Consider the following 25,886-nt stretch of genomic DNA (forward strand, 5'->3'; position numbering starts at 1 on the left):
GACTTCATCTCACCTGATCAGCACATTCTCATATTCCTTCATTTGCTTATCCAGCTTCCCCATAAATGTATCTATGCTGTTCACCTCAACCACTCCCTGTGAGTTCCACATTCTCACCACTCTCTGGGTAAAGAAGTTTCTCCTGAATTCCCTATTGGATTTATTAGTGACCATTTTATATTGATGCCCCCTGTTTCTGGTCCCTCCGACAACTGGAAACATCTTTCCAAATTTCCCATTGAACCCCTTCATAATTTTCAAGAACCTCTCAGCCTTCTCTTTTCTAGAGGAGACCCAGCCAGTTCAGTCCTTCCCAATAGATATTATACTGCATCTTACAAATAGATGCACGGCTGCAATTTCCTCACAGCAATGTGAACCTACAATAACAATCTTAAAGCTACATTGCACATTATTGGGGAATTAGAAAGTTGCCGCTGCCATTTACAGCTCATCTAGGCCCACCTTTTGTTTCTTTACTTGTCCCATTACCATTCCCTTTTGCCATTTAATCTCTCCTACCTTCCACCCTATCAGAGACCTTCCCTTTTGTCCTTTCCTTCCCTCCCCCTTTCTGTCACTATACCTGTTTAATAATTAGTGCATCTCTATCCTTTCCAATTCTGACAAAGGTGATCAACCTGAAACATTAACTTTGTTTCTCTCTCTGAAGGTGCTGGCTTACCTGCTAAAGTCGGGAAGGTTGAGAGGAGATTTGATAGAGGTGTTCAAAATCATGAGGAGTCTGGACAGAGTGGATAGGGAGGAACAGCTCCCATTGGCGGAAGAGTCTCGAACCAGAAGACATTGGCTTAAGGTGATTGCCTCAGCAGTGTCCATCTCTCTTTCTCCCTCCATCTGATTGGACCGGCAACATGGAAGGCCTACCTGCCTTCCTTAATTGGTCGCATCCCCCGCCTGCCTGCCCTTGATTGCCTCCTACTGGCAGTATCGCGGGGGAAATCCCGCCTCCCGTCTGAGCCTGCTGGCCACTCGAAAAATTTCCCAACATTGGGACCTCCTCCTTCTGGGAAGATCCCGCCCACACACATGGCACCTTATTACATCTCTCAAATATGCAGTTACCAACCCTCCAGGACTGTTCTGGAGTTTCCAGGAATGAAAGATTAATTTCCTGGACACGAATGTGAGCAACCCAGGAGAAAAGTCAATGAGGAATTACCTCCTGCTGAACAAATAATATTTCACAGGTCACTTTAAATTTAGGAAAGTTTTAAAATAAAAATAAACAGCCTGATGATGGCTAATTAGAAATGCAAACTGCTGAATCTACAAGATAAAACACATGGCCCGCCCTCTTTGTATGTGAAGTGTCCCTTTGTATATCATAATGATATTACTGCTGCAGGGCCAGCAAAATACTTAATAGAGAACATTGTAATATGCTGCGGCACAGTGGCGCAGTGGTTAGCACTGCAGCCTCACAGCTCCAGGGACCCGGGTTTGATTCTGGGTACTGCCTGTGTGGAGTTTGCAAGTTCTCCTTGTGACTGTGTGGGTATTCGCCGGGTGCTCTGGTTTCCTCCCACAGGAGCATTATCAAAAAAAGTGACACTGAGCTACATAAGGTAATATTGGAAAAGATGGCTAAAAACTTGGTCAAAAATGTTAATTTTTCAGAAGCATGTTAAAGGAGGAGGGAGAGGCAAAGACGTTTAGCGAGGGAATCCCAGAGCTTGGGCCTGGACAGCTGAAGGCACGACCGCCAATGGCGGAGCGATGAAAATCATAACGTTAAAGATATTTATTTATTTTTACACACAAACATATTTTAAACAGCACATTACAATGTTGATTAGGGGCACATTTCTGTACAGAATTTATAACTCTAGTCTTTCGTTTCAGCAAGGACTTAATTAAAAGAGTGAAGAAATTGATTCATTAAAATAGATTCTCTAAATACCTGTGACAATACCTTTCAGCCAATCACTGTGTAGCTAATTAAGATGTCATGAACATTAAATGTTAATATACAGTATAAAAATATAGATCATACAGTCTTTATTTAAAAGGGAACATTTGGCAAACTTATTCTTAAGCTTTGAAAAGCCGAATTTAAAATATTATGCAAGGCGGCTATTTCCTGGAAACGGAGGAGTTGTCGCCTCTTCCCCAGTGGGACCTGGCTGCTCCTCTTTCACCTCATATCAAGTCTTGCCTGAGCCTCTAAGTAGGAAGAGATTTAATAAACTTGCATTAACAGGTTTGTCATAAACCGTCCACAAACATGCTACTTGCTTTGAGGGCGATTCACTGAGCTGAGAATTGTGCAGGCTGAACACCCGGAGGGAAAGGCACTCTAGTTTGGACCTGTGACCCCACTTTGCCAGCTCCCGTTCAATGAAAGAAATGTTGTTCCACAGCCTCTCTGTGTTGACTTTGTAAAAACATTTCCTTGGCAAATATTGAAAAATTTGGCATTTCACAATTAAAAACATATTTACTAATATTCTGTACAATAGACAATTTCATAAAATGTAACCTTTTCTTCCCACGATTACCTTATTCCATTTTTTAAAAATCTGGAAACAAACAGATTAAAATAAAATAATCAATATGTAAAAATATTTTTAGCAGATCTTTTAGCGACCTTTCCCCATTCTGGAGTTTTATCAGAGTTGTGTTCTTCAATCCAGACCCATAATCATTTGCAGTGTCTAGAAACCTGATCTTAGAATATGACATTAAACTCATGTTTCTCAACCTTCCTGTTGCTTCAATGGCCTGGATTACGCTTAAAGCTGGACCACATCTTCTCTCTGCCGTCCACATACACTGACCATCCTTCAGCCAGTGACGTACAGAAAGCCGCTTGCTAAATTTCATTTGTCTTTTTGTGTGAAAAGGGCATTTCCTGCACCACGGCCTGAACTGGAAAGGGTTAAATACAGGAAGTTACCACAGACCGATTGAAAGAAGGAATTCCAGTGAGGCTTCCTAAAATGGCCAACCATGTTGGACACAATCTATGTTGCAAAAAGGCTTTTAAAAAATGGCTTTGCTGTTAGCTCCTATACATGAGAAATTGTCCATCTCAGTTTCCTTTGTCATCCATACAACACACCCCATCACTGCACCCGATTCTCGCTTCAATCTTTCCAAGCTTTCTGTACCTGCTATCCAGGTTCTTCTCCATGTATAATCACATATAACATACTTTAACTGGAGTAAATAGATCCTCAAAAGGAACGAGATGGAGCTGTGAAGTAGGCAAAACTGGTTAGTATAATGGTTCGTATACCGAGAGCTGTTGCAGAGCTCATAGGGGCAGGTAGAAGAGGACATGAGGAATTGAGAGGAGCTGCGCTTTTCTCTAGCAGCAGATCTAAACCCTGCTTGAGGCTCGGTGTCAGCCAGATTTAACAATCTCAAGTTAAGGGTGTGAGCCTCACAGTGGATACACGCCCACAGTTGACGGTGGGTCCAAGCCCATGGTTCTCAGTGGATATGAGTCCACAGCTCAAAACTGCCGACAGTGAATCAATCACTGACAGAAGCAGAAAAACATGAAGGATGACTGGTGTGTGAAATGTCACTGGTGCAGTAGTGTGCTTTTCAGGGTTTGAGATTAAGGCACATTATTTGGGCAGAGAACAACAACTTTTGCTATGCATCCAGCGCATATTACACATGATCTGGGAATATTCAAATGGTCAGCCTGGTGTGCAAATCAAAACTTAATTACAAACCAATGTAACAAGAACAGCAAAGGGAGAAAAGCAATTAAAACGTTGCAATGAAAGCAAAAATATACACATCAATTCATATCATCAGTGTGCAAAAATGAGAACAAAACTCAGTTGGGCTAAGTGGGATCAGGGTGGGCTTTTAACTAAGTCCATAGCTGGATAAGGGGCTTGGGGGAAATAGAATTATGGTCAAATTCTAATCTTTTGCCCATGATGCAAATTAATTGAAGATGCAAATAAAAAAAAACTAATTCTTGACATCATGAAGTGGGGAAGAGAATTTCACCTTGAAAACAGTCAAGACTTTTGGCACAAAAACAAGAAATGCTGGAATCACTCAGCAGGTCTGGCAGCATCTGTGGAAAGAGAAGCAGAGTTAACGTTTCGGGTCAGCGACCCTTCTTCGGAACTGACAAATATTAGAAAAGTCACAGATTATAAACAAGTGAGGTGGGGGTTGGGCAAGAGATAACAAAGGAGAAGGTGCAGATTGGACCAGGCCACATAGCTGACCAAAAGGTCACGGAGCAAAGGCAAACAATATGTTAATGATGTGTTGAAAGACAAAGCATTAGTACAGATTAGGTGTGAATATACTGAATATTGAACAGCAGCAAATGCAAACCTGAAGAAAAACAACCTGAAAAACAAACCTCAGGTTTGCACTTGCTGCTGTTCAATATTCAGTATATTCACACCTAATCTGTACTAATGCTTTGTCTTTCAACACACCATTAACATATTGTTTGCCTTTGCTCCGTGACCTTTTGGTTAGCTCTGTGGCCTGGTCCAATCTGCACCTTCTCCTTTGTTATCTCTTGCCCAACCCCCACCTCACTTGTTTATAATCTGTGACTTTTCTAATATTTGTCAGTTCCGAAGAAGGGTCGCTGACCCGAAACGTTAACTCTGCTTCTCTTTCCACAGATGCTGCCAGACCTGCTGAGTGATTCCAGCATTTCTTGTTTTTGTTTCAGATTTCCAGCATCCGCAGTATTTTGCTTTTATACAAGACTTTTGGCAGCTGGTTTTGCATTTTAGATATTTGCAATGCACCCAATCAAAAACCAGCCAAGATGGCAATGCCAACTGGGAAATAAAGAAGCCCACAGCCAGGTTCAAATCCCAAGAAATTGGCTTGTCATCACTACTGAGTCTCTAATTGGTCATTTTCAGCAACCATCTCATCAAACTACAAGCGGAAATGGTTCTGATCACAGCTGTCGAGAACCTCCTGAACCCACCGGACTGGAACTGCCCTGTCCTTTGAACAATATTTTCAGACAACTCAGTTCCTCTTTCACGGAGGTTCGCTCTTGAAGGAATCTGCAGAACAGACCAATTATTCAGGGACTGTCATCGAACGTGAAGATCAGGAGGTTGAAAAAGCTTTTTAAAAAGTACTGTCTGAGGTCAAACACACTTCTACATTCTGCACAATCATTATCAGATTGTTCCATGTGTTCAGTGCTGTCACTATTCCTGTTGCAGAGGTCATCACTAGGCTTAACTCAGGAACTCATTGCATTGTGTGAATTAGGCCACAGTTCAGTAACAAACAGTTGCACCTTAATGCAGATAGGGTTACAGGTCAGATTTCCCTGTTATAACATTAGTTCATTTTAAGGACAGGCTGGTGCTATAATACATTTACAGCAGTGCAGTTAGAGTCCAGCAGGGCAAATATAACAACTGCACCCTCCAACTGTGGTCCTGGTGACCCTGTCCATCATTAACCCCCCACACCCCCAACTCAAAATGCACTGCAAATGTCCCTGTGAACCCTGCATTTCCCCACCCATTGTCAGTACAGGTCTGTTCGTTGCAGCCTTGCATCGATGCCAGAATGGTTTGGTTTCCAAGCTACAGACGTGAAGTGCAAAATCCATAAGGGTGGCATAACTGTGACGTGTCGCACAAGCGCATCACCAGCTGGGGTGTGAGAAGGAGATGTTGTACAGCTTCGCCCATTTACCAAACACATCCTTCTCGGTGATGAAACGATGATGATTCCCTTTCTTAGCTCGCTCGTTCCCAACGAATGTCTTACACTCATCAGGACCTTTCGGCTCATAATAATGATACGGCATATGCTTGGGCTGAGCTTCCCTTTTTGTAAAAGAAAAGAAATAGAGATTGCTTTTCCAACAAGAACACAAAATATCTTTAAATGCTGTTTCTCCCTCTACCCCACCTCGTGTTTGCGACAGTAGTTACAGGAACCAAGATAGTTTTCTTCCACCTCCCCACCTCCTCTCTACTCTTGATGAGGTTCCGTTCCATGGGCCCCGAGATTCTTTTTCCAAGTGGCCATGCATGGGTCTGGAAAGTGAGCTGGATCTTTGGCTCCTGCTGGGGCCAGTTTCGAAGGCGAGCAGGGCCGACAATTAGCCCCACTGGCTGGCATGCCGATTCCCTGGCTCCATCCTGCCTCTGGGTCATTTTCTGCAGAGGCGGGATCGGGTCTAGCTGATCTCCTGCATCGGCAGGGGCCAGGCTAGGTGCCTGGAGGCGGGCACCTGGCAGCAGGCCAGGGGATTGGGGGGGTGGGGGGCAGTGCTCCAGGCAGGCCTAGATGCCCTCCCTGACTGCCTGCGTGCAAGAGCAGCTTAGCCTGGCCTGTAAAGGGGATCCCCCCACCACAGTGGTGGCCTGGCTGCTGAATCTATTCGTTAATTAAAAGATTTAATAAAGTTGGAGAGAGGGTTCCTCTATGTTGAAGCGCCCTCTCTCTTACTTACCACCCATTGCAGCCCGCTGCTACTCTCAAGCTGGAAGGTCTCTGATTGGCCCTCCAGCTTCGACAGCCCACCAGCCACTCTTAACTGGACCTGTCTCCATACAAATTAAGGGGTCACCCCCGTGAAAATCCCAATGAGTGACTGCTTTCCCCCAGGAGTGGTTTCGGGATCCGGAAACAGTCCCGGCTTCTGCTTCCTGCCCCCAGAGGGAAAGGCCAGCCCAGGAAAGGGATGCAGAAAATTGCTGGAATTAGCCCTTCAAATGAAAAATATTGGAGCATTGCTTCAGTAATGTTGGTAATGCCACAAGGCTGTGGTAAGCTGCCACCTTGTAAATAGCAGTTTAGCCTGGTAAAGGGGGCATTACACAAGGGGAGACAGACAGCTGAGGAACAATAGGCTGGCACAGGTTTGAGGGAGAGGTTTGGATTATCTCTGTTCACCAGTTGTAACAGAAGATGTGAAAAAAACATATTTAGAATTTTATTAAAAGAGGAAATAGAGATAATCCCACCTCCACCCACCCAGAGATTATAAGGCACAGCAGAACTCAGATACCATTCCCACTCACTCTATATTTTATAAATCAGCTTATATTCCCTAGAGTTTTAAAGAATGAGAGATGATCTCACTGAAAACATACAAAATTCTTTCGGGCTTTGACAGGGTAGATACTGAGAGCGCGTTACCCCTGGCTGGAGAGTCTGGAACGAGGGGGGCACAATCTTAGAATAAGGGGTCGGCCATTTAGGACTGGGATGAGGAGAAATGTCTTCACTCAGAGAGTTATGAATCTTTGGAATTCTCTACCCCAGAGACCTGTGGATGCTCAGTCATTGAGTATACTGGAGATGGAAATAGATAGACCTCCGGGTACTGTGGGATATGGGGATAGTGCAGGAAGGTAGTGCAGGATAGTGGAGGTAGATCAGCCATGATCATATTGAATGGCGGAGCTTGCTCAAGAGACTGTACGGCCCACGACTGCTCCTATTTTTCTTTTTCCCCCAACACTGATCTCTGCTTTGGTGTAAACAGCAAAGAAAAGCACCTACCTGCAGTGATTGGGAGGGACCATTCCATACACCTGTACATTGTCACAGAGTTCAATGGCTATCACCATAGTGAACCAGCCCGTGCTCAGCCAGGAATGGGATTTCTTTCTTCAGAGCCAAGCAAGAAAGAAAAGAAAGTCCTGTTAATAACAACATCCAAAATATAGAATTTACAGACCATTTGGTCCAATGGTTTATACGAGTGTTTATGCTCCACATGAGCCTAAAATAGCAACTGAATCCAGGGAGTGCCTTGAGAGTTTACTTCCGCGGATTACCTGAAATTGCAGCCGTCGAAGAACTGGACATCTTACAAGAGCAAGCTTGAAGTTCAATAAACGATCGCTATCTCACCTCAGTTTCTGCCCTCTACTGTATAGAGCTCAATTTAAGAGGTTGTTCCTAGACTTCCAAAAGAAATCTGACAAAGTTCCACATAAAAGGCTTTAGTTAAGCTCAAAGCTGTGGAGATTCGGGGTAGATCTTGGGATTGTATAAGAACATGACTGAAGAAAGGAATACCAGGGTTACTTGTTAAAGGAGTTACATTGAGTAAAAGGAGAGCTGAGTGGGGGCCCCGGGATCAGCATTGGGACAGCTACTGTTTCCAATATGGCTGCATATAGTGACAATTATTCCCATCCAGAATGGAGATAATTGGATAATTCTCCTGTCAATCACACCTGGATCCTGCCCTGCTGTAAATAACTGATACTGATTTTAAACACATAACCTGTATTATGTAACTATCCTCCACTCACTGCATTTTGCTAGAGAAATAATCCTGCTTTTATTGGGAGACATTGTTGTAGTTTCTGTCATGGGCTCCATTTGCTGTAGTTTTTGCTGCTCGTGGCTGTAAATCCCGCACCATCTCCAAATCATTAGCTGAGACAGCAGTGTTAATTCTCACTGTGTTCTGATTTACATCAATGACCTGGATTCAGATACTCAGTGGTCAAAACTGCAGATAATACCAAACTTGGAAGGGACAGTGGCTTCTGAAGGGCACAGTTCAGAAATTACAAAATGAGTTGGGCAAAATGTGCGAGTGGATGGAGCAACAGCAGCTGAAATTTAATGCGGACAAGTGTAAAGTAAGACACGTAGGAAATAAACTATTCAATATGTAATCCATGAAAGATTGTTGAAATAGCCAAGGACATGAAAGATTTGCATTTATATAGCACCTTTCATAACCTCAGGACATCCCAAAGCGCTTTACAGTCAACGAAGTTGTTTTGAAGTATAGTCACTGGTGGAATGTTGGAAAAGTGGCAGCCAATTTGCGCACAGCAAGCTCCCACAAACTGCATTGTGTTAATGACCAAATTATCTTGTTTTTGCACTGTTGATCAAGAGATAAATATTCATCAGGCCACCAGACAGAACTCCCATGCTCTTCTTCAAAACAGTGCCATGGGATCTTTAACATCCATCCGAGGGCAGATGGAGCCTCAGTTTAATGTCTCATCTGAAAGATGACACCTTTGAAGGTACAGCATTCCCTCAGCACTGCACTGGAGTGTCAGTCTGGGTTTTTGAGCTCAAGTCTCCGGAGTGGGACTCTGAAACGAAAGTGCAACCAACTGAGGCATAGCTGACTATCTGAAGGATGAATTTGAAAGCATCAGGGGAAGGTTGATGGGGGGATAGTGGTGCGGGGGCTTAGTGAGGGTGAAAAGCAAGAGTCATGAACCAGAATTCCCACTCCTGATCACAATCTAGTGACACCTGTTGGGAAGGGCTAATGTGCTGACACTGGGTGGCACAGACTGTGGGCAAACATTGTCTATGCTCATGTATAAAGAATGGCCAGTGCGATAATGGAACCTTACAAGAGTTCAGAGCCTTCAGGAAAGGGAGAAAATTGTTGGTGGGGTGGGGGGGGGGGTGAGGAGTGGGGGTGATAAGGGTAAGAACATACAAGCCAAATATCCCCATTCAATAAATAAATGTTTACATTGGTAATGTACCTGTCTCTCCCTGTTTCCCTCTGAAATAAATCATCAAATTGCTGCATTCTCTTAGGAGAAATAATGAACACAGACAGGTTTGAGAAGGCCAAGACCACTCGGTGAATCAGTTTGTAGGAACTGCCTCTGTTCTTCTGCATTTTCTGTGGGGGCCCCCAGAAGATAAAGAACGTTTCCTGGCTTTTGTTAAAGAACTCCTGGGGTTTCCTTATCACTCGGTAAATGCTGGAATGGGCGACAACCCGCAGAGTGGTTTTACTCCCGACGTCCTTCTCGTATCCCGTCGTGGGTGCGTCATTCATGCGGATGATGCACTCGGTCTTGTCGATTTCTGACCCTATCTCGCTGCCCAGTAAGTGGCTGGAACTTGTGATGAGAGCACACTGACCGCAGTGAAGGTTCATTGTCTGAAACAGGCGTAACTGTAGTTAAAGTGACAATTGGAACATAGAACATAGAGAACATAGAACAGTACAGCACAGTACAGGCCCTTCGGCCCACGATGTTGTGCCGAACCTTTAACCTACTCTAAGATCAAACTAACTACATACCCTTCATTCTACTATCATCCATGTACCTATCCACGAGTCGCTTAATTGTCCCTAATGTATCTGCTTCTACTACCACCGCTGGCAGCGCATTCCACGCACCCACCACTCTCTGTGTAAAGAACCTACCTCTGACATCTCCCCTAAACCTTCCTCCAATCACCTTAAAATTATGCCCCCTGGTGATAGCCCTTTCCGCCCTGGGAAAAAGTCTCTGGCTATCCACTCTATCTATGCCTCTCATCATCTTGTACCCCTCTATCAAGTCACCTCTCATCCTTCTTCGTTCCAATGAGAAAAGCCCTAGCACCCTCAACCTTTCTTCGTAAGACATGCCCTCCAGTCCAGGCAGCATCCTGGTAAATCTCTTCTGCACCCTCTCTAAAGCTTCCACATCCTTCCTATAATGAGGCGACCAGAACTGAACACAATATTCCAAGTGTGGTCTGACCAGGGCTTTATAGAGCTGCAGCATAACCTCGCGGCTCTTAAACTCAATCCCCCTGTTAATGAAAGCCAACACTCCATACGCCTTCTTAACAACCATATCAACTTTGGTGGCAACTTTGGTGTCTATGGACATGGACCCCAAGATCCCTCTGTTACTCCACACTACCAAGAATCCTGTCTTTAAGCCTCTATTCCGCATTCAAATTCGACCTTCCAAAATGAATCACTTCACACTTTTCCAGGTTGAACTCCATCTGCCACTTCTCAGCCCAGCTCTGCATCCTGTCAATGTCCCGTTGCAACCTACAACAGCCTTCCACACTATCCACAACTCCAGCAACCTTCGTGTCATCGGCAAACTTGCTAACCCAGCCTTCCACTTCCTCATCCAAGTCATTTATAAAAATCGCAAAGAGCAGAGGTCCCAGAACAGATCCTTGTGGAACACCACTGGTCACCGAGCTCCATGCTGAATACTTTCCATCTACTACCACCCCCTGTCTTCTTTGGGCCAGCCAATTCTGTATCCAGACAGCCAACATTCCCTGTATCCCATGCCTCCCTACTTTCTGAATGAGCCTACCATGGGGAACCTTATCAAACGCCTTGCTAAAATCCATATACACCACATCCACTGCTCTTCCTTCATCAATGTGTTTTGTCACATCTTCAAAGAATTCAATAAGGCTTGTGAGGCATGACCTGCCCCTCACAAAGCCATGCTGACTGTCTCTAATCAAACTATGCTTTTCCAAATAATCATAAATCCTGTCTCTCAGATTCCTCTCCAATAATTTGCCCACTATCGACGTAAGACTGACTGGTCTATAATTCCCAGGGTTATCCCTATTCCCTTTCTTGAACAAGGGAATAACATTTGCCACCCTCCAATCATCTGGTACTACTCCAGTGGACAGTGAGGACGCAAAGATCATCGCCAAAGGCGCGGCAATCTCTTCCCTCGCTTCCCTTAATATCCTTGGGTATATCCCATCTGGCCCCGGGGATTTATCTGTCCTCATGTCTTTCAAAAATTCCAGCACATCCTCCCTCTTAACATCAACCTGTTCCATCATATCAGCCTGTTTCACGCTGTCCTCACAAACGACCAGGTCCCTCTCACTAGTGAATACTGAAGCAAAGTATTCATTTAGGACCTCCCCTACCTCCTCCGACTCCAGGCACAAGTTCCCTCCACTATCCCTGATCGGCCCTACTCTCACTCTGGCCAGCCTCTTGTTCCTCACATAAGTGTAGAACGCCTTGAGATTTTCCTTAATCCTACCCGCCAAGACTTTTTCATGTCCCCTTCTAGCTCTCCTAAATCCATTCTTCAGTTCCTTCCTGGCTACCTTCTAACCCTCTAGAGCCCTGTCTGATCCTTGCTTCCTCAACCTTAAGTAAGCTTCCTTCTTCCTCTTGACTAGCTGTTCCACATCTCTTGTCATCCAAGGTTCCTTCACCCTACCATCCCTTCCTTGCCTCATCGGGACAAACCTATCCAGCAGTCGCAGCAAGTGCTCCCTAAACAACCTTCACATTTCTGTCGCGCATTTCCCTGAGAACATCTGTTCCCAATTTAAGCTCCCCAGTTCCTGCCTAATAGCATTGCAATTCCCCCTCCCCCAATTAAATATTTTCCCATCCCATCTGCTCCTGTCCCTCTCCATGACTATAGTAAAGGTCAGGGAGTTGTGATCACTATCACCGAAATGCTCTCCCACCGAGAGATCTGCCACCTGGCCTGGTTCGTTGCCAAGCACCAAATCCAACATAGCCTCCCCCCTAGTCGGCCTATCTACATATTGAGTCAGGAAACCTTCCTGGATACACCTGACAAAAACTGCTCCATCCAAACTATTTGCACTAAGGAGGTTCCAATCAATATTAGGGAAGTTGAAGTCACCCATGACAACAACCCTGTTACTTCTGCACCTTTCCAAAATCTGCCTCCCAATCTGTTCCTCCGTGTCTCTGTTGCTCTTGGGGGGTCTATAGAAAACTCCCAACAAAGTGACTGCTCCTTTCCTGTTTCTGACTTCCACCCATAATGACTCAGTAGACAAACCCTCCTCGACGACCTCCCTTTCTGCAGCTGTGATACTATCCCTGAATAGCAATGCCACTCCCCCACCTCTTTTACCTCCCTCCCTATTCCTTTTGAAACATCTAAACCCTGGAACATCCAACATCCATTCCTGCCCCTGTGATATCCAAGTCTCTGTAATGGCCACAACAATGGCCAAGTACTGATCCATGCTCTAAGTTCATCACCCTTATTCCTGACACTTCTTGCGTTAAAATAGACACACTTCAACCCATCATACTGGCTGCAACTTTGCCCTGTCAACTGTCTACCCTTCCTCACAGACTCTCTGCACTCTGTATCTGCCTGTTCAACAGCTACCCCATCCACTGTTCCGTAGCTCCGGTTCCCATCCCCCTGCCAAACTAGTTTAAACCCTCCCGACGAGCTCTAGCAATTGGTGTCGTATCAGTCAGTCCAAGGTCACATCATATAGAAGGCAAGTTAACGGGTGCATGGACAATGTGGTGTCCCGGACTGGTTTCAATCACTTGAAGGGGAAGCTGGGGGGGGGGCTGGGGGCAGGGGGTTGGAGAGGAATTCACCAGATTTTATTTTGTTCCCTTATTGACCTGGGGTTTTTCCGATTTCTTTGCCTCTGCCGGGAGATCACACGGTTAATGGGAGTGGGGATAGGGTGGGAAGTCTCCAATTATTATGCTCCAGCCATCATGAGTGTAGGGTAGGTTTGGTGGACCAGTTGGTCTTTACCGCCCTGTTATTTTTGTAAGCTCCTACGTTTCTCCATGCTATTTTACCCTTTGTATTTGTTAGCTGCTCTCTTTGCCCAGGAGATCAATGCTTACTGTGGTACTGAGACAGCACTGGGAGGACCCATTCACAACCCCAGTAAGTACTGAGTTCGCTGATCTCATTGAATCAGAGGCTTGGAGGAGCCATTCAGCCCATTGTGCCTGTCCCACTCTCCCCCTGTTCTTCCCCCCCACAGCCCTGCAAATCTTCCCCCCTTCAAGTATTTCTTTTTCAAAGTTAAGATTGAATCTGCTTGCACCGCCCTTTCAGGCAGTGCATTCCAGATCACAACAACTTGCTGTGTAAAAAAAAATTCTCATCTCCCCTCTGGTTCTTATCCCAATGATCACATTCCCGTTGCTGACGCCATTTTTAAAGGGTTGTCAGCCCTACCAGGAAATTTAAATATTTAAAAGGAAATGGAAATTTTAAAAAATACATTACTTTTGCCCCTGTACCACCCCCCCATAACAACTAAATTAATTATTTGCCCTTTCCCCCAAAACCCTCTGATCTTCCCCTCCAGAAAGTGCACAAACTTTCAACTACAAGCCTTCCCACTATCCCCTAAACCCATGACACTAATTTGATCCCATTCCGGCCACCCCACCCCCATACTGAGAAACTTATCTCCTCCCCCCACCGCCCCCCCAAACCACTATGGCACCTCGTTTCCTCGGACGGGAGTGCCAGCCAGTGGGCCAAAGATCACAGCGGGACATTGGGCGGCAATGAGAGTGTCATCAATTAATTCATTTTAATTTATTTAAATATGCAAATTGGGACCCCGTTGGTGAGCGGCGGGAGGGTGCCGCAACAAGGCCTCACCGCCGCCGGTAATATTGGGACAGGCCCTCCCACATCGGACTGCGTGGCGTGGCCACGGAACCCTATGCCTGAGAGAGAAAAAAATCCAGCCCATTAACTCTGTTTCTCCCTAAACAGATGCTGCCTGACCAGCTGAGTATTTCCAGCGTTTTCTCTTTTTATTTCAGGCTTTCAGCATCTGCAGTACTTTGCTTTTCATTGAGGAGAGACAACATTGGAGTTCGAGAGATGGTTCAGAATGGCAAAATTGGAGGAATGATACCAGCAATTGCCTGTGGGACTGAACTTGTACTGGAAGCCAGAGAACATTACCAAGTATTACATGGTATCAACAGCACAGAAACAGGCCATTTGGCCCAACACAAGCCTCCTCCCACCTTTCTTCATCTAATCCCATCAACATTACCCTTCTATTCCTTTCTCCCTCATGTGTTTATCTAGCTTCCCCTTAAATGCATCTGTGCTTCTCCCCTCAACAACTCTTTGTGGCAGGAAATTCCACACTCTAACCACTCTCTGGGTAAAGCATTTCTCTCTAAATTCCCCATTGAATTTATTGTTTCTAGGTGTTAAATTATTTCACCAGATGAAAAGGTTGGAGAGGTTTTCTTACCTTGTTTCCAACAGCTGGAAAGTAACCATCTTTTGTGACCCATTTCTTTAAACTTAATGGCGCCCGAGTGACAACATTGTAGACAAAACCCCCTTTGTAACCTGATGAGTTATTGCCACTGCTGGAACTGTAGATTATCAAGAGAGTTGTCAATGTGAAGATCGCTGTAGCAACCACATATGTTTCAGCCTGCAAAAGAAATTGAACAAAAGAATGATTTTGACAGGGTATATATAGGATTCTGGCTTTAAAACTGTAATTGTGGCCATTTTTTCTGACAGACTGATATTTAAATGATTATCAGGAGTGAATTGTTTAGAGGGAACTTGGGGGGTTGGGGGGGCTATGTCTTATACCAATTCCGTTTTCTATTTTCTCTTCCCGCACCCCTCCCTCTCCCCGCCAACTCCCACACATACATGGAAGATTAAGGTTTGTAATTCTCATACCACCCTCCACATGCTCGATCCAAATTAGAATTTCGGCTCCTCCTGTATTGACCTCCCATTTGAAATCTGTGTTACTGGTAGTTTGCGAATCTACGACACTGCAAACGAAAACTACAACTTGCATTTACATAGTGCCTTCAACATAGTAAAATGTGCCAAGGCACTTCACAGGAGAGCCTAATACAATCTGGCACCGAGTCAGATTAGGACAGGTAAACACAAGCTTGTTTAAAGAGCTAGGTTTCAATGAGTGTCTTAAAGGAGGAGGAGAAGGAAGAGAGATTTAGGGAGGGAATTCCAAAGGTTAGGACCTGAATCAATGGTGGAGCGATGAAAATCAGGGATAAGCAAAAGGCCAGAATTGAAGGAGTGCAGATATCTCAGAGGGTTGTAGCACTGCAGGTTACAGCGATAGGGAGGGGCGAGGCCATTGAAGGATTGGAAAACAACAACGAGAATTTTAAATCAAGCTGTTGCCAGACCCGTAGCCAATGTAGGTCACAGAGCACAGGGTCGATAGGCTAAAGGCACTTAGTGTGAGTTAGGATATGGACAGCAGAATTCTCTTTGAGTTCAAGTTTACACAGGCTGCAAGATGGGAGAACAGCCAGGAGAGTTTAGGAATAGTCGAGTCTAGAGGAAACACTGGCATGAATGAATTAAAAGGATTAAACTCAGAAACAGAGGATTACTACATTCATAGCATTCATTACTACTTAGAAAAATGGTTTGTGATCACATTTAAAACCTCTTTTAATCACTTGTCCATTTAGTGGGAGCAATTATAACAGTGACAAAAATAATGGATAATGCAGGGAAGCTGAAATAAAAACAGCGATTGTTGGCAATGCAGAGACCAGCATCTGTAAAACCAGTGAATAGTTCAGCAAAGCACAAACTTCTCTTTCAGACGACCTGCTGTCTGTATCTCCAGCAGCTTTGTTTTAGAAACAGTAAATAGCTCACCATATTTTTCATGTCTTCTGAAGTTGGTAGCAGGACTAGTTCTGTGAATATTGCGTCCTTACCTTAAAGATGCCTGGAATGAAATAAAATAAAGGTCTGAATTCATTCAATGGAAATTTTTTTTAAATGGGCACGATTGACTGAATCAAGCAAACCGAGTCAGGCATTAAGGATTAAAGTCCTGCTCAGGTCAGGAAATAAAAACCCGACCCGAACCACATCTGACCCAAGACCGACCCGAGGCGAGCCCAAGTTCCTCCACTTTTTCCTGCGCCCGACCTGGCCCGAGCCCGACCCAACCCATCACCGGAATGGTTACCTACCTTGATTCCATAGTGCACTCACTCACTGTACCGCTTTTGGATGGATGGATAAAGGAAGCTGCAGCATGAGCATGATGACGTCATTGAGACACTCACTGTGCTGACTCTGAGTCTTTCTCCTTGACATCCTGGACTCCAGCTCAGGTAAGTTTTTTAACTTTTACACTCTCCACTCCAGCGAAGCAAAATGCAAGATTTCCTGTATGTGTCTGACCTGGACACGGACCCGACACGACACGAGCCCGAAAGTCGGACCCGCAGGAGCGACCCAACCCGACACAAGTCATCGGGTCCCGTCGGGTTCGGGTCGGGAAGCAGGCCTTTATTAAGGATCAATCCTCACTGTAAACCTCCTCCTTCCATATAGTACTAACTCCAATGTTATTTGGGTAAAAAGGATAACTCACAACAAAACTTCTCAATAGACTAGTGTTGGTTGAGCAATGAAGTTTGGACTGCAGCAATAGAACATCAGTTCAAAATCCCCACATTTGCACTGGTAAAACCAGCTCCCTTATTTCACCGACGACAGTAGACACAGAAAAGCGGACCCTGAAAAGATCATCTAATGTTGAATTTATAGGGTTGAGTTTGAGAACACGTGCTGTCAGGCGTGCATATCAAGGACATGGCATGTTCCAACTGCTTCTACTTGATGCTGAAACTCCTGGTGCATTGGAATCCACCCCATTTATACTGTTGGGAAAATTCCTGGAGCAGTGCAAAAACTGCAAGTGTACCAATCAATCACAACTTTCATTTTTGGTCATCAACTCCCTTGGTGAATGGGAAAACTGCATCACTGACATGCTGGGTGGGCTCAACCACCATCTGCTTTATTACATGAATCATCCTACTCTGCAGCCCCTGGAAGAACAGGGAAAACCAGTGAAGACAAGAGGAAGTTCCTGCAGCCTTCCAATGTTTGAAGCGCACTTTCCAGCCTGCACAGGCAGCCAGTCTCCAAGAGGGCAGCCAGACTGATTTTCCCCAAGCACATCCCGTTTATGCCTGCTTCCCAACATGTTCTTTGGTCAGAAGCAGCAAGGGGAAACTAAGTTCCAGGAGAACGTCCGTGCCTCAGTTGAGAGGGCGGCGAGATCATTTTTGCCAAAGGGCAGCACCAGGCATCCAAGACAACTCTCAATACAAAATGGAAAGAAAATGAAATGCAATACCTTTTCAATGCAGATTGCTCCAACTGGGCAGCTTCCAACACAAAATTATGCCCCAAAACGTGTACAGAAAACTGCCGGTGCTCAGGACTCGGTGTCACTTCAAGGCAGCAGACTTCTCTTGATTCAGGAAGATTGAACAGAGAATGCTCACACTATGTTCTTCTGCCACTTAAAAACTGAAAGCAACAACAAAATAAACTGAAATGTAAAAGGCTTCAGGAAAAATCACACCATTTAGATTATTGATAAAAAGTCATTCGATTAAATAATTTTTTGTGGTGTCTTGACTGTATTCTAAACAGGAAGCAGTCAAAGGCAACTTTAACAAGGACAGATGTATCTGTTTTCATTACTGGCAGGAGGAACTGTTGGATCCCATCAATTACAAAGAGAGATGAAGTCCGACCTTAACTTTCATTGCAGTATATGGTTGTTACATTGCAAGGTTACAAAAGAAACAAAAAGCAAAACAAAAGAACATGCAAAAGAAAGAAAAGAACACGTGCTCACTACAGCAAGCCTCCAATATATCTGCACCTCCAATTCTGGCCTCCTGTGCGTCCCCGATTTTAATTGCTCCACCATTGGTGACCATACCTTCAGCTGCTGAGGCCCTAAACTCTGGAATTCCTTCCCTAAACTTTTCCGCCTCTTTACCTCTCTTTCCTCCTTTAAGATGCTCCTCAAAACCTACCTCTTTGATCCAGCCTTTGGTCATTTGCCTTAATATCTCCTTACGTTGCTCGGTGTCAACCTTTGTTTGATAATGCTCCCGTGAAGCATTTTGGGACAGTTTACTACTTTAAAGCTGCTATATAAATGCAAGTTGTTGTTGTTGACCTAGCTGTTTTCCATGAAGGAAAAGCAGTGAAAGAAAGACTTGGATTTATATAGCGCCTTTCATGCCAGAGAACGCTCCCAAAGTGCTTCAGAGACAATTAAGTACTTTTGAAGTGTAGTCACTGTTGTAACGCAAGAAATGCGGCCCCAATTTGCACACAGCAAGATCCCACAAATGGTAGTGTGATAATGACCAGATCATTTGTTTTTGTGATATTGATTGAGGGATAAATATTGGCCAGGACACCGGGGATAACCCCTGCTCTTCTTCAAAATCGTGCTTTGGCAACTTATACACTCACCTGAGGGGCCAGACAGGGCTTCAGTTTAACGTCTCATTTGAATGACAGCACCTCCGACAATGCAGCACTCCCTCATGGAGCATGAGTCCAGAAATTAGTCACAGAGAGATACAGCACTGAAACAGGCCCTTCGGCCCACCCAGTCTGTGCCAACCAACAACCACCCATTTATACTAATCCTACATTAATCCCATATTCCCTACCACATCCCCACCTTCCCCTACCACCTACCTACACTAGGGGCAATTTACAATGGCCAATTTACCTATCAACCCGCAAGTCTTTGGCTGTATTTGTACTTAAGTCACTGGAGTGGGACTTGAACCCACAACCTTCTGACTTATAGTTGAGGGAGAGCTATCCACTGAGTCAGGGCTGACACAGGAACTCCTGTATATATATATCTATATTTCAGATAATAGCACAAATATAAAAAGGTCAGCACCGGACTGCAGGGCACTAAAACCCAAGACACTGTGGCACATGCTGGGTTCCTGAGCTCGACTGTCTTATTCAGTAAGGTGGTGAGGAGACTGAAACAGTAACATCATTGGTGGCAGCAAAAACGAGGTCAAAGAGTTGGCACCCCCTGAAGTCAACCACAGGTTCAGTGCCCTCAAGTCGCGTATCCTGCATCGCGCATCAGGGAAGATCCACAAAGGGAAAAGGGGATCAAAAAATTAAATTATTAAAAAATAGAGTGGGACACCCCTTTAAACAGTGTAACAGGCTCTTCACAGCCCATTGAGGATAGGCTGAATAATTAAACAGAAACAAAAAGGACATGTCAAACAGTTAGCAGTCTCAAACTGGTAAAACAATACAAACATGAAGGCATAATTCTTTAATTAAACCATTATGGCTTTCTTTTAAAAAAGATGATAATGCACGGGAAACAAAATGGGTGTAATTGGTCAACATCAGTAGCAATACCAACAAAGATTAATTTTACTGTGGGTGTGAGTAGGGAATCATAATTAATGTGTTAATAAACAGGTGAAGTTTCTATAAATGCCTTGTTATATATCTACACTTGACAAACTTTTGTATAAATTTAAAAACAATTTCAATCGCGTGACACCCACTCTTTAAAAAAGAAATGTTTCTTACAGGCATTTGTTGGAAAAACACAAAGTAACGGAATAATTCCAAGACATACTAGTAGGAAGTTTAAAAACAAACAGTGCAGGCCCATGACTGAAGTTATACTGCATTATCAGTCTCAAGCTGGGAGCTGCAGCACTTGGTTTACAGCTGGCAACGTCCAAATAATGCACCAGGCTGCGGATCACACTCCCTCTGCTCGCATGTGTTCGCACTGCACCCAAGACATGGGAACAGCCAGACTCTCAAAATGTTAATAATAAATTTCTACTTCTTCAAAGCAGAAATTACTTCACAGCAACGTAATGTGACCACCCAATATTTCAAGTGGCTTCTCCTGGTAAACTTTAAAGTTTGATTTGATTATTTACTGTTGGGATTGAGAATAAACCCCCACTGTTTACAAATGAGATCCAAAGCCCAGTCAGACCGTGGAATCACTTTTACCAGATTTGCACAAATGCTGTAAAAGGTCACATGCTCAACATTCCTGTGCAACTGCGGATTTCCTCAAATGTTAAGAGAAAGTCCGGAAAGGAAAACCACGTGACAAGCCACTTTGGTACCATGCATGGGTGCTAAACGCATATGTTTGCTACCTGCAACACTGCCCACCCAATCCTGCACTGCCCCACCCCTCATCAGTAATCAGTAATAAAACAGATGTATATGATGATACTGTGAGCCTTCAATGGAAGTTATACCACCTTGTTCATAAGGGTGATTTGGCACTGCCAGTAGGGTGGGGGCCCCTGCAGGGAAAGGATCTTGGGAGATTTCCCAACGTGTACCCCCATCGAACACTGCTCCCATCTACGAGCGCAGGATCACCTTTTATACTATAGCTATAATCATACAGCACAAAAGCAGACATTTCACCATAGATAACTATATCTATAATAAACCTTCATCCTATGCATCATCCTGGACTTCAAGATAGATATATCTATTTACAAAATTTCCAGACCTATAAATCATAAATGCATATCTCGCAGGAAACGACCATTCAGTCCATTATATCCGTACAGGATCTTTGAAAGATCTATCCAATGAATCACTCTTTCCCCATAGCTCTCCGAACTTTTTCTTTTCAAATATATATCCAATTCAAGTATATAACCGATCCCAGATCCTAACAACTCATTGTGTAAAATAAATTCTGCTCATCTCCCCTCTAGCTCTTCTGCCAATCATCTGAAATCTGTGTCCTTCAGTTGCTGAGCCACCTGCCAGTGAAAACAGTTTATCCCCATCAAAACCTTTCATGGAGTAGTGTAAATGAATTATTGCTGCCAACAACTCTACCCCCATAACACTAAAAACATGAAGATCAATGAGACAAATTGTTATGGACAAATTAGAGATCGGAAAAATTAAACATACATATTTATGCTCCATAAAATAACAGGTTCTGTGGAGAGAGTCAAACACTCCCATAGTTTATGAATTCACCACAGCAATTCATCAGATTTACAACTCGACAGGTTGCTTTGCAGAACCCATTAGTGTCCACATAACTTACTGCCTACACAGTAATTCTGTGATCAAGCTTTTACATCGCATCCCACTTTAATCAGAGCCAGCGACAAACCCAGAACAAAGCTTGCCTGGCAGAACCTGAATACTGCTTTGATGAGTGCCGTATATTGGGGTACCTACAAAGCAAGAAAACAACCAAGCTCCACTTCACCGAGACGCCCCTCAAACCTGTGCGACAGTGAAGCTGAGAAATCAGGACTGCATTCAAAATAAGCAAACTCTCTTTCAGATAGCATGATCCAGAGGGCAGGATAATTATGCTAGCTGGCGGCCCAAGAAATCCCACGGATTCATTGAATGCTATAATCAATAGACCAATTTAACCTTGTATAGCACAACATTTATTTCAGGACCTGATTGTGGTGGGTTGGGTGGGAGTGCGTGAGGTAAGACTTAATAACTTTTGCAGAAGTTTTCCCCAGTAGATGAAAGTATTTCAAAATTACCCTGTACAGCTAATAGCAGCTGGCTCAAAAATGGCATTGGCAAAGGCTTCTGCCTATGAGAAATTAAACAGAGAAACTGAAGAGAAAATACAGATTCAGAGCCCCAAAAGTAAAAGCAGTACATGGGAGGGGGTGAGGAAAATGTCATGGCAGAGACTGCATAAAGAAATCTCTTTACTATATAAAGTAAGTCTTACGTTTTGCAGTCATGGTTGTAGCTTGTTTTCCTATTGTGGCCACGGCATCTCCACAGGTAAATGTTACTTTACGAAAAGTAACTTCCAGTTTACGTTTACAATATTCATTTGCTAATACTGCTGCTGAGGGTTTGGATTCAGTTACATCACTAAATACCCAGATCAAATTTCAAACACAAAGCACTAAAAGAAAAGGGTAAAACTACCGGGGCTGAATATTATCAGCACACTGCCGACACAGGAGTATCGCCGCAGAGCCCCCGCGATATTATACACAGGGGCTCATTTAAATTGAGGAGGCGGAGCAGCCACCCCCGATGACTCCAATGGAGTGCCGAAGGTGTGCAAGTTGTGGCTGGTTGGCCGTAAAATCGGCGTGGGACAGCCGGCGGCGGCAGGTAAGTTTATTTGCATGTTAATGCATCTAATTTCAATATTTTAACGAAGGCCACACCGAGGCCTTGCCGCCACCACTAATAGCCGCTGGGCGTCGTGGGCCGGGCTGATCCCGCTAGTATTTCATGGGCCTTCCCACCACAACCCACGGTGTCGAGGGGCTGGTAAAAATTCAGCTCAACATTTCGGAACACTGTTATCCCGGGCAGAAAAATAAAATGCTCTCGACGATACTGCCATCCGCTCAACTCCATTTCATTTTGAGGGAATGGATCTCTGTTTCAGTCTTCTGTTTCCCTGGGCTGTTTATTACAGTAGCAGCCCTGCTTTGAACCAGCTGCGATGGTGTATATGAGCGCAGTTGGGTGGTAGCCAGGGTGAGGGGAATCTTCTTGTGATTATTTCCTCCCTTCCTCTCCGCTAACGCCTCCCCATAGCATTATAGCTGAGATCAGGCACACACAGTCACTGTCAGTAGGGGTGCAAGGCATCATTGCTGTACCATTGGGATAAACATACAGACTCAAAAATCAAAAACAAAATTGTAAGGAATATTCAATTGCTCATCCATTTCCTGTTATCTCTTTGTTCTGACATGTCACATGATCCCTGAAAACCCTTTTCAACTTTCAAAGTATTCCCAGCTTCTCTGAAGCAAAATCATTTTGCGGAGTGGAGCATGACAAGCAATAGTATGTTTTTTTAAATTTAAAATACTCTACAGCTTTATGAATGGCGATGTCCGGGAGGGAACAGAATGCGAATGATATTTCCTCTAGTCTTGAGAGGAGATGGGTGTTCCCAATCGAAGTCTTTTCTTTTGCGTGTGTGTATCCCCTCTGGTTCAGTAGGTAAATGCTCTGTGTGTTGCAGTACTGAGCCATAAAGACGAGAAAGGTCTTGGGTTTAATTCCCGATTTGTGCCAAATCAATGCTGAGAACCACCACTGGCCTCAGCGCCTCTTGGAACACAGGAACAGGAGTGGGCCATTCAGCCCCTCAAGCGTTCTCTGCCATTTAATTAGATCATGCTGATCTACACCTCAACTACATTGCTCCACATCCCCAGATATCCTTACCTAACAAAATCTATCAATCTTACTCTTGAAAGCTCCAATTATCCTGGCACCCACAGCCTTTTGCTCTAGAGAGAGAGGGAAAGAAAGCAATCAGCTTGGGCTCCCGCTCTTGATCACCATCCAGTGACCCCTGGTGAAAAGTGCACAACTGGACGCCAGATGAGGAAAGGACTAAGCTCAGCTGTAATGTCTTCTGCAGCCAAAAAGACTGACGGCACTCATGTCTAGATCACACATAAACAGTGGGGTAATATTGCCCTACAGAGGCCACATAGGCGTCATGGTCTAAAGTTCAACAACAAAGGGCCATGGGAGGCAGTACATTCAGGCTGCAGTGTTTAGAGGACCCCAGTTGGCTTTTGTACCCCCTCACAGGAAGATAAAGGATTGTCTGACATGAACCAATTGGTAACAGTTGAGTAATTTTTTTGGAACAAGAGTCAGGTAGAGTATACCAAACAGCAATTTAATACGAAGAAACAAAGGTAAGGCTCACCCAGGTTGTGTTGAGGATAAAGTTGTATTCTAGCAACAGCACAGTTGCAACAGGCTGGTATGCCCTAGTCATGCTATTTCTCTACCCAACAGCATGACATTTGAGCTCATTTTTATAATCGAAAATAATGACTGATGATCAGCAAGCATTACCCCCTGAAGGCTGCTTCCCCACATCTCCTAATTAGAAGGGGCCTGTCGAAGGCTACCAATAGTAGGACCTAGGTCAGGTGATGTTCCTATGTCTAAAGGTTACCTCAGTCCAGGCTGCAGACCTTTAACCTTTCTTTGTGCAGTTTCCTCGCCGATCTGCTGCAATTTTCGACAAACGGTTGATCACATACCCAAGTCTGGTCCCAGAGTCTCTGTGGAGCACTGTCTTCATCAAGGCCATGCTCACAGTTGCTTGCCTATCTCTCCTTGGCAAAGAACAGCCTGCCTCTTTTCTCAGACATGCAAGATTGCATTATTCAAGAAGTTTAAAAAAACATATTATGCAGAGAGCTGAAAGCATACTGAAACTACCCCGTGTGGTCCAAGCTATAATGACTAAGTTTAATCACAGGCTTTTAACCAAGCTAACTACACAATTGCCTGTTGAATACACTGAATAAATGATTCAATACTTAATAGATATTTCAAGATGGTCTTTCCCAGGTGGAGGGTTTATATTAAAAAGGAACCTCAGACCCCTTCAATAGGCAGTCAGATGAGGAACCAGAGTGTCTGCGCATATGAAACCTACCCCAATGAATCACTGCTTAGCAGAGGCTGGATACTCTTGGGAGGGGATATTTTGATATCAAGCCATTTGGAAACGATGGATTATGATACAGGAATAGTAGGCCATTCAGCCCCTCGAGCCTGTTCTGCCATTCAATGAGCTCATGGCTGATCTGTATTTCAACTCCATCCATCCGTCTTGGCTCCATATCCCTTAATACCTATGTCGAGCCAAAATCTATCAATCGCAAGAGTTAAAATTATTAAGTGAGCTCACATCCACTGCTTTTTGTGGGAGAGAGTTCCACACCTCAACCACCCTTTGTGTGATGAGGTGTTTCCGAGCTTCTCTCCAGAATGGCCTGGCTCTGATTGTAAGGTTTTGTCCCCTTGTCCTCGACTCCCCCAGCTGTGGAAAAAGTTTTTCTCTATCTACCCTATCAATTCCTTTCAAAAATCCTAAAAACCTCAATCAAATCACCCATTAACCTTCTGCAGACCTGAAACGTTAACTCTGCTTCTCTCTCCACAGCTGCTGCCAGACCTGCTGAGTATTTCCAGCACTTTTTATTTTTATTTCAGATTCCCAGCATCTGCAGTATTTTACGTTTATTTCAGCCACAAAGCTACCCCACTTTAATTTTAACTGGCATTAACACCCCAGCCACAGGATTGGCGGGTATCATGAAATGAAATGACACTGTGGTGTAGTAGGTGACAGTTGGCTGAAATTTTTTTTTAATGAAATAAAAACAAAAAAATTCTAGAAACGCACATCAGCATTCGAAGGGAAAGGACATGTTAATGCTTCAGCAAAGACCTTTCATCAGTTAATCCGTGATGCATTGCTGGGGTAGAGCATCAGGAGCTTTACCCTGCATTCACCTGCACCACACCCTAATACTGAAACTGTGCCTCATGTGGAAATGTATCCATTCCTCAGTATTGCTATTTCTTCACCTTAATAAGCAAAATAAATCACCAAATGAGACAAAACTTAGAAAAATAAAGTTGGACTTTGGTTCGTCCGATGGTGTCATCTTCCTCCCAGAAGGTTGACTGTCATAAATCTCCACCTCTGTCTGTCCT

At 44.2% G+C, this 25,886-nt stretch overlaps 1 protein-coding gene across 1 annotated transcript in view; it reads right to left on the reverse strand.

Annotated features, from left to right (window-relative positions):
• Positions 1-4,630: 4,630 nt before the first annotated feature.
• LOC137347631 (alpha-N-acetylgalactosaminide alpha-2,6-sialyltransferase 6-like) overlaps positions 4,631-25,886 on the reverse strand; it is a 47,632-nt gene continuing 26,376 nt past the window's right edge. Inside the window, exons 3-8 of the mRNA XM_068012239.1 lie at positions 17,677-17,852; positions 16,176-16,248; positions 14,761-14,949; positions 9,483-9,889; positions 7,507-7,614; positions 4,631-5,819 (exon numbers count right to left, since the gene is read on the reverse strand). Coding sequence (XP_067868340.1) covers positions 5,636-5,819; positions 7,507-7,614; positions 9,483-9,889; positions 14,761-14,949; positions 16,176-16,187 — 900 coding nt within the window. The 5' untranslated portion in view covers positions 16,188-16,248; positions 17,677-17,852 and the 3' untranslated portion in view covers positions 4,631-5,635. The remainder of the gene's footprint in view (positions 5,820-7,506; positions 7,615-9,482; positions 9,890-14,760; positions 14,950-16,175; positions 16,249-17,676; positions 17,853-25,886) is intronic.

The sequence above is a fragment of the Heterodontus francisci genome, chromosome 32, assembly GCF_036365525.1.
Source record: "Heterodontus francisci isolate sHetFra1 chromosome 32, sHetFra1.hap1, whole genome shotgun sequence".
In the NCBI taxonomy this organism is placed as follows: domain Eukaryota; kingdom Metazoa; phylum Chordata; class Chondrichthyes; order Heterodontiformes; family Heterodontidae; genus Heterodontus; species Heterodontus francisci.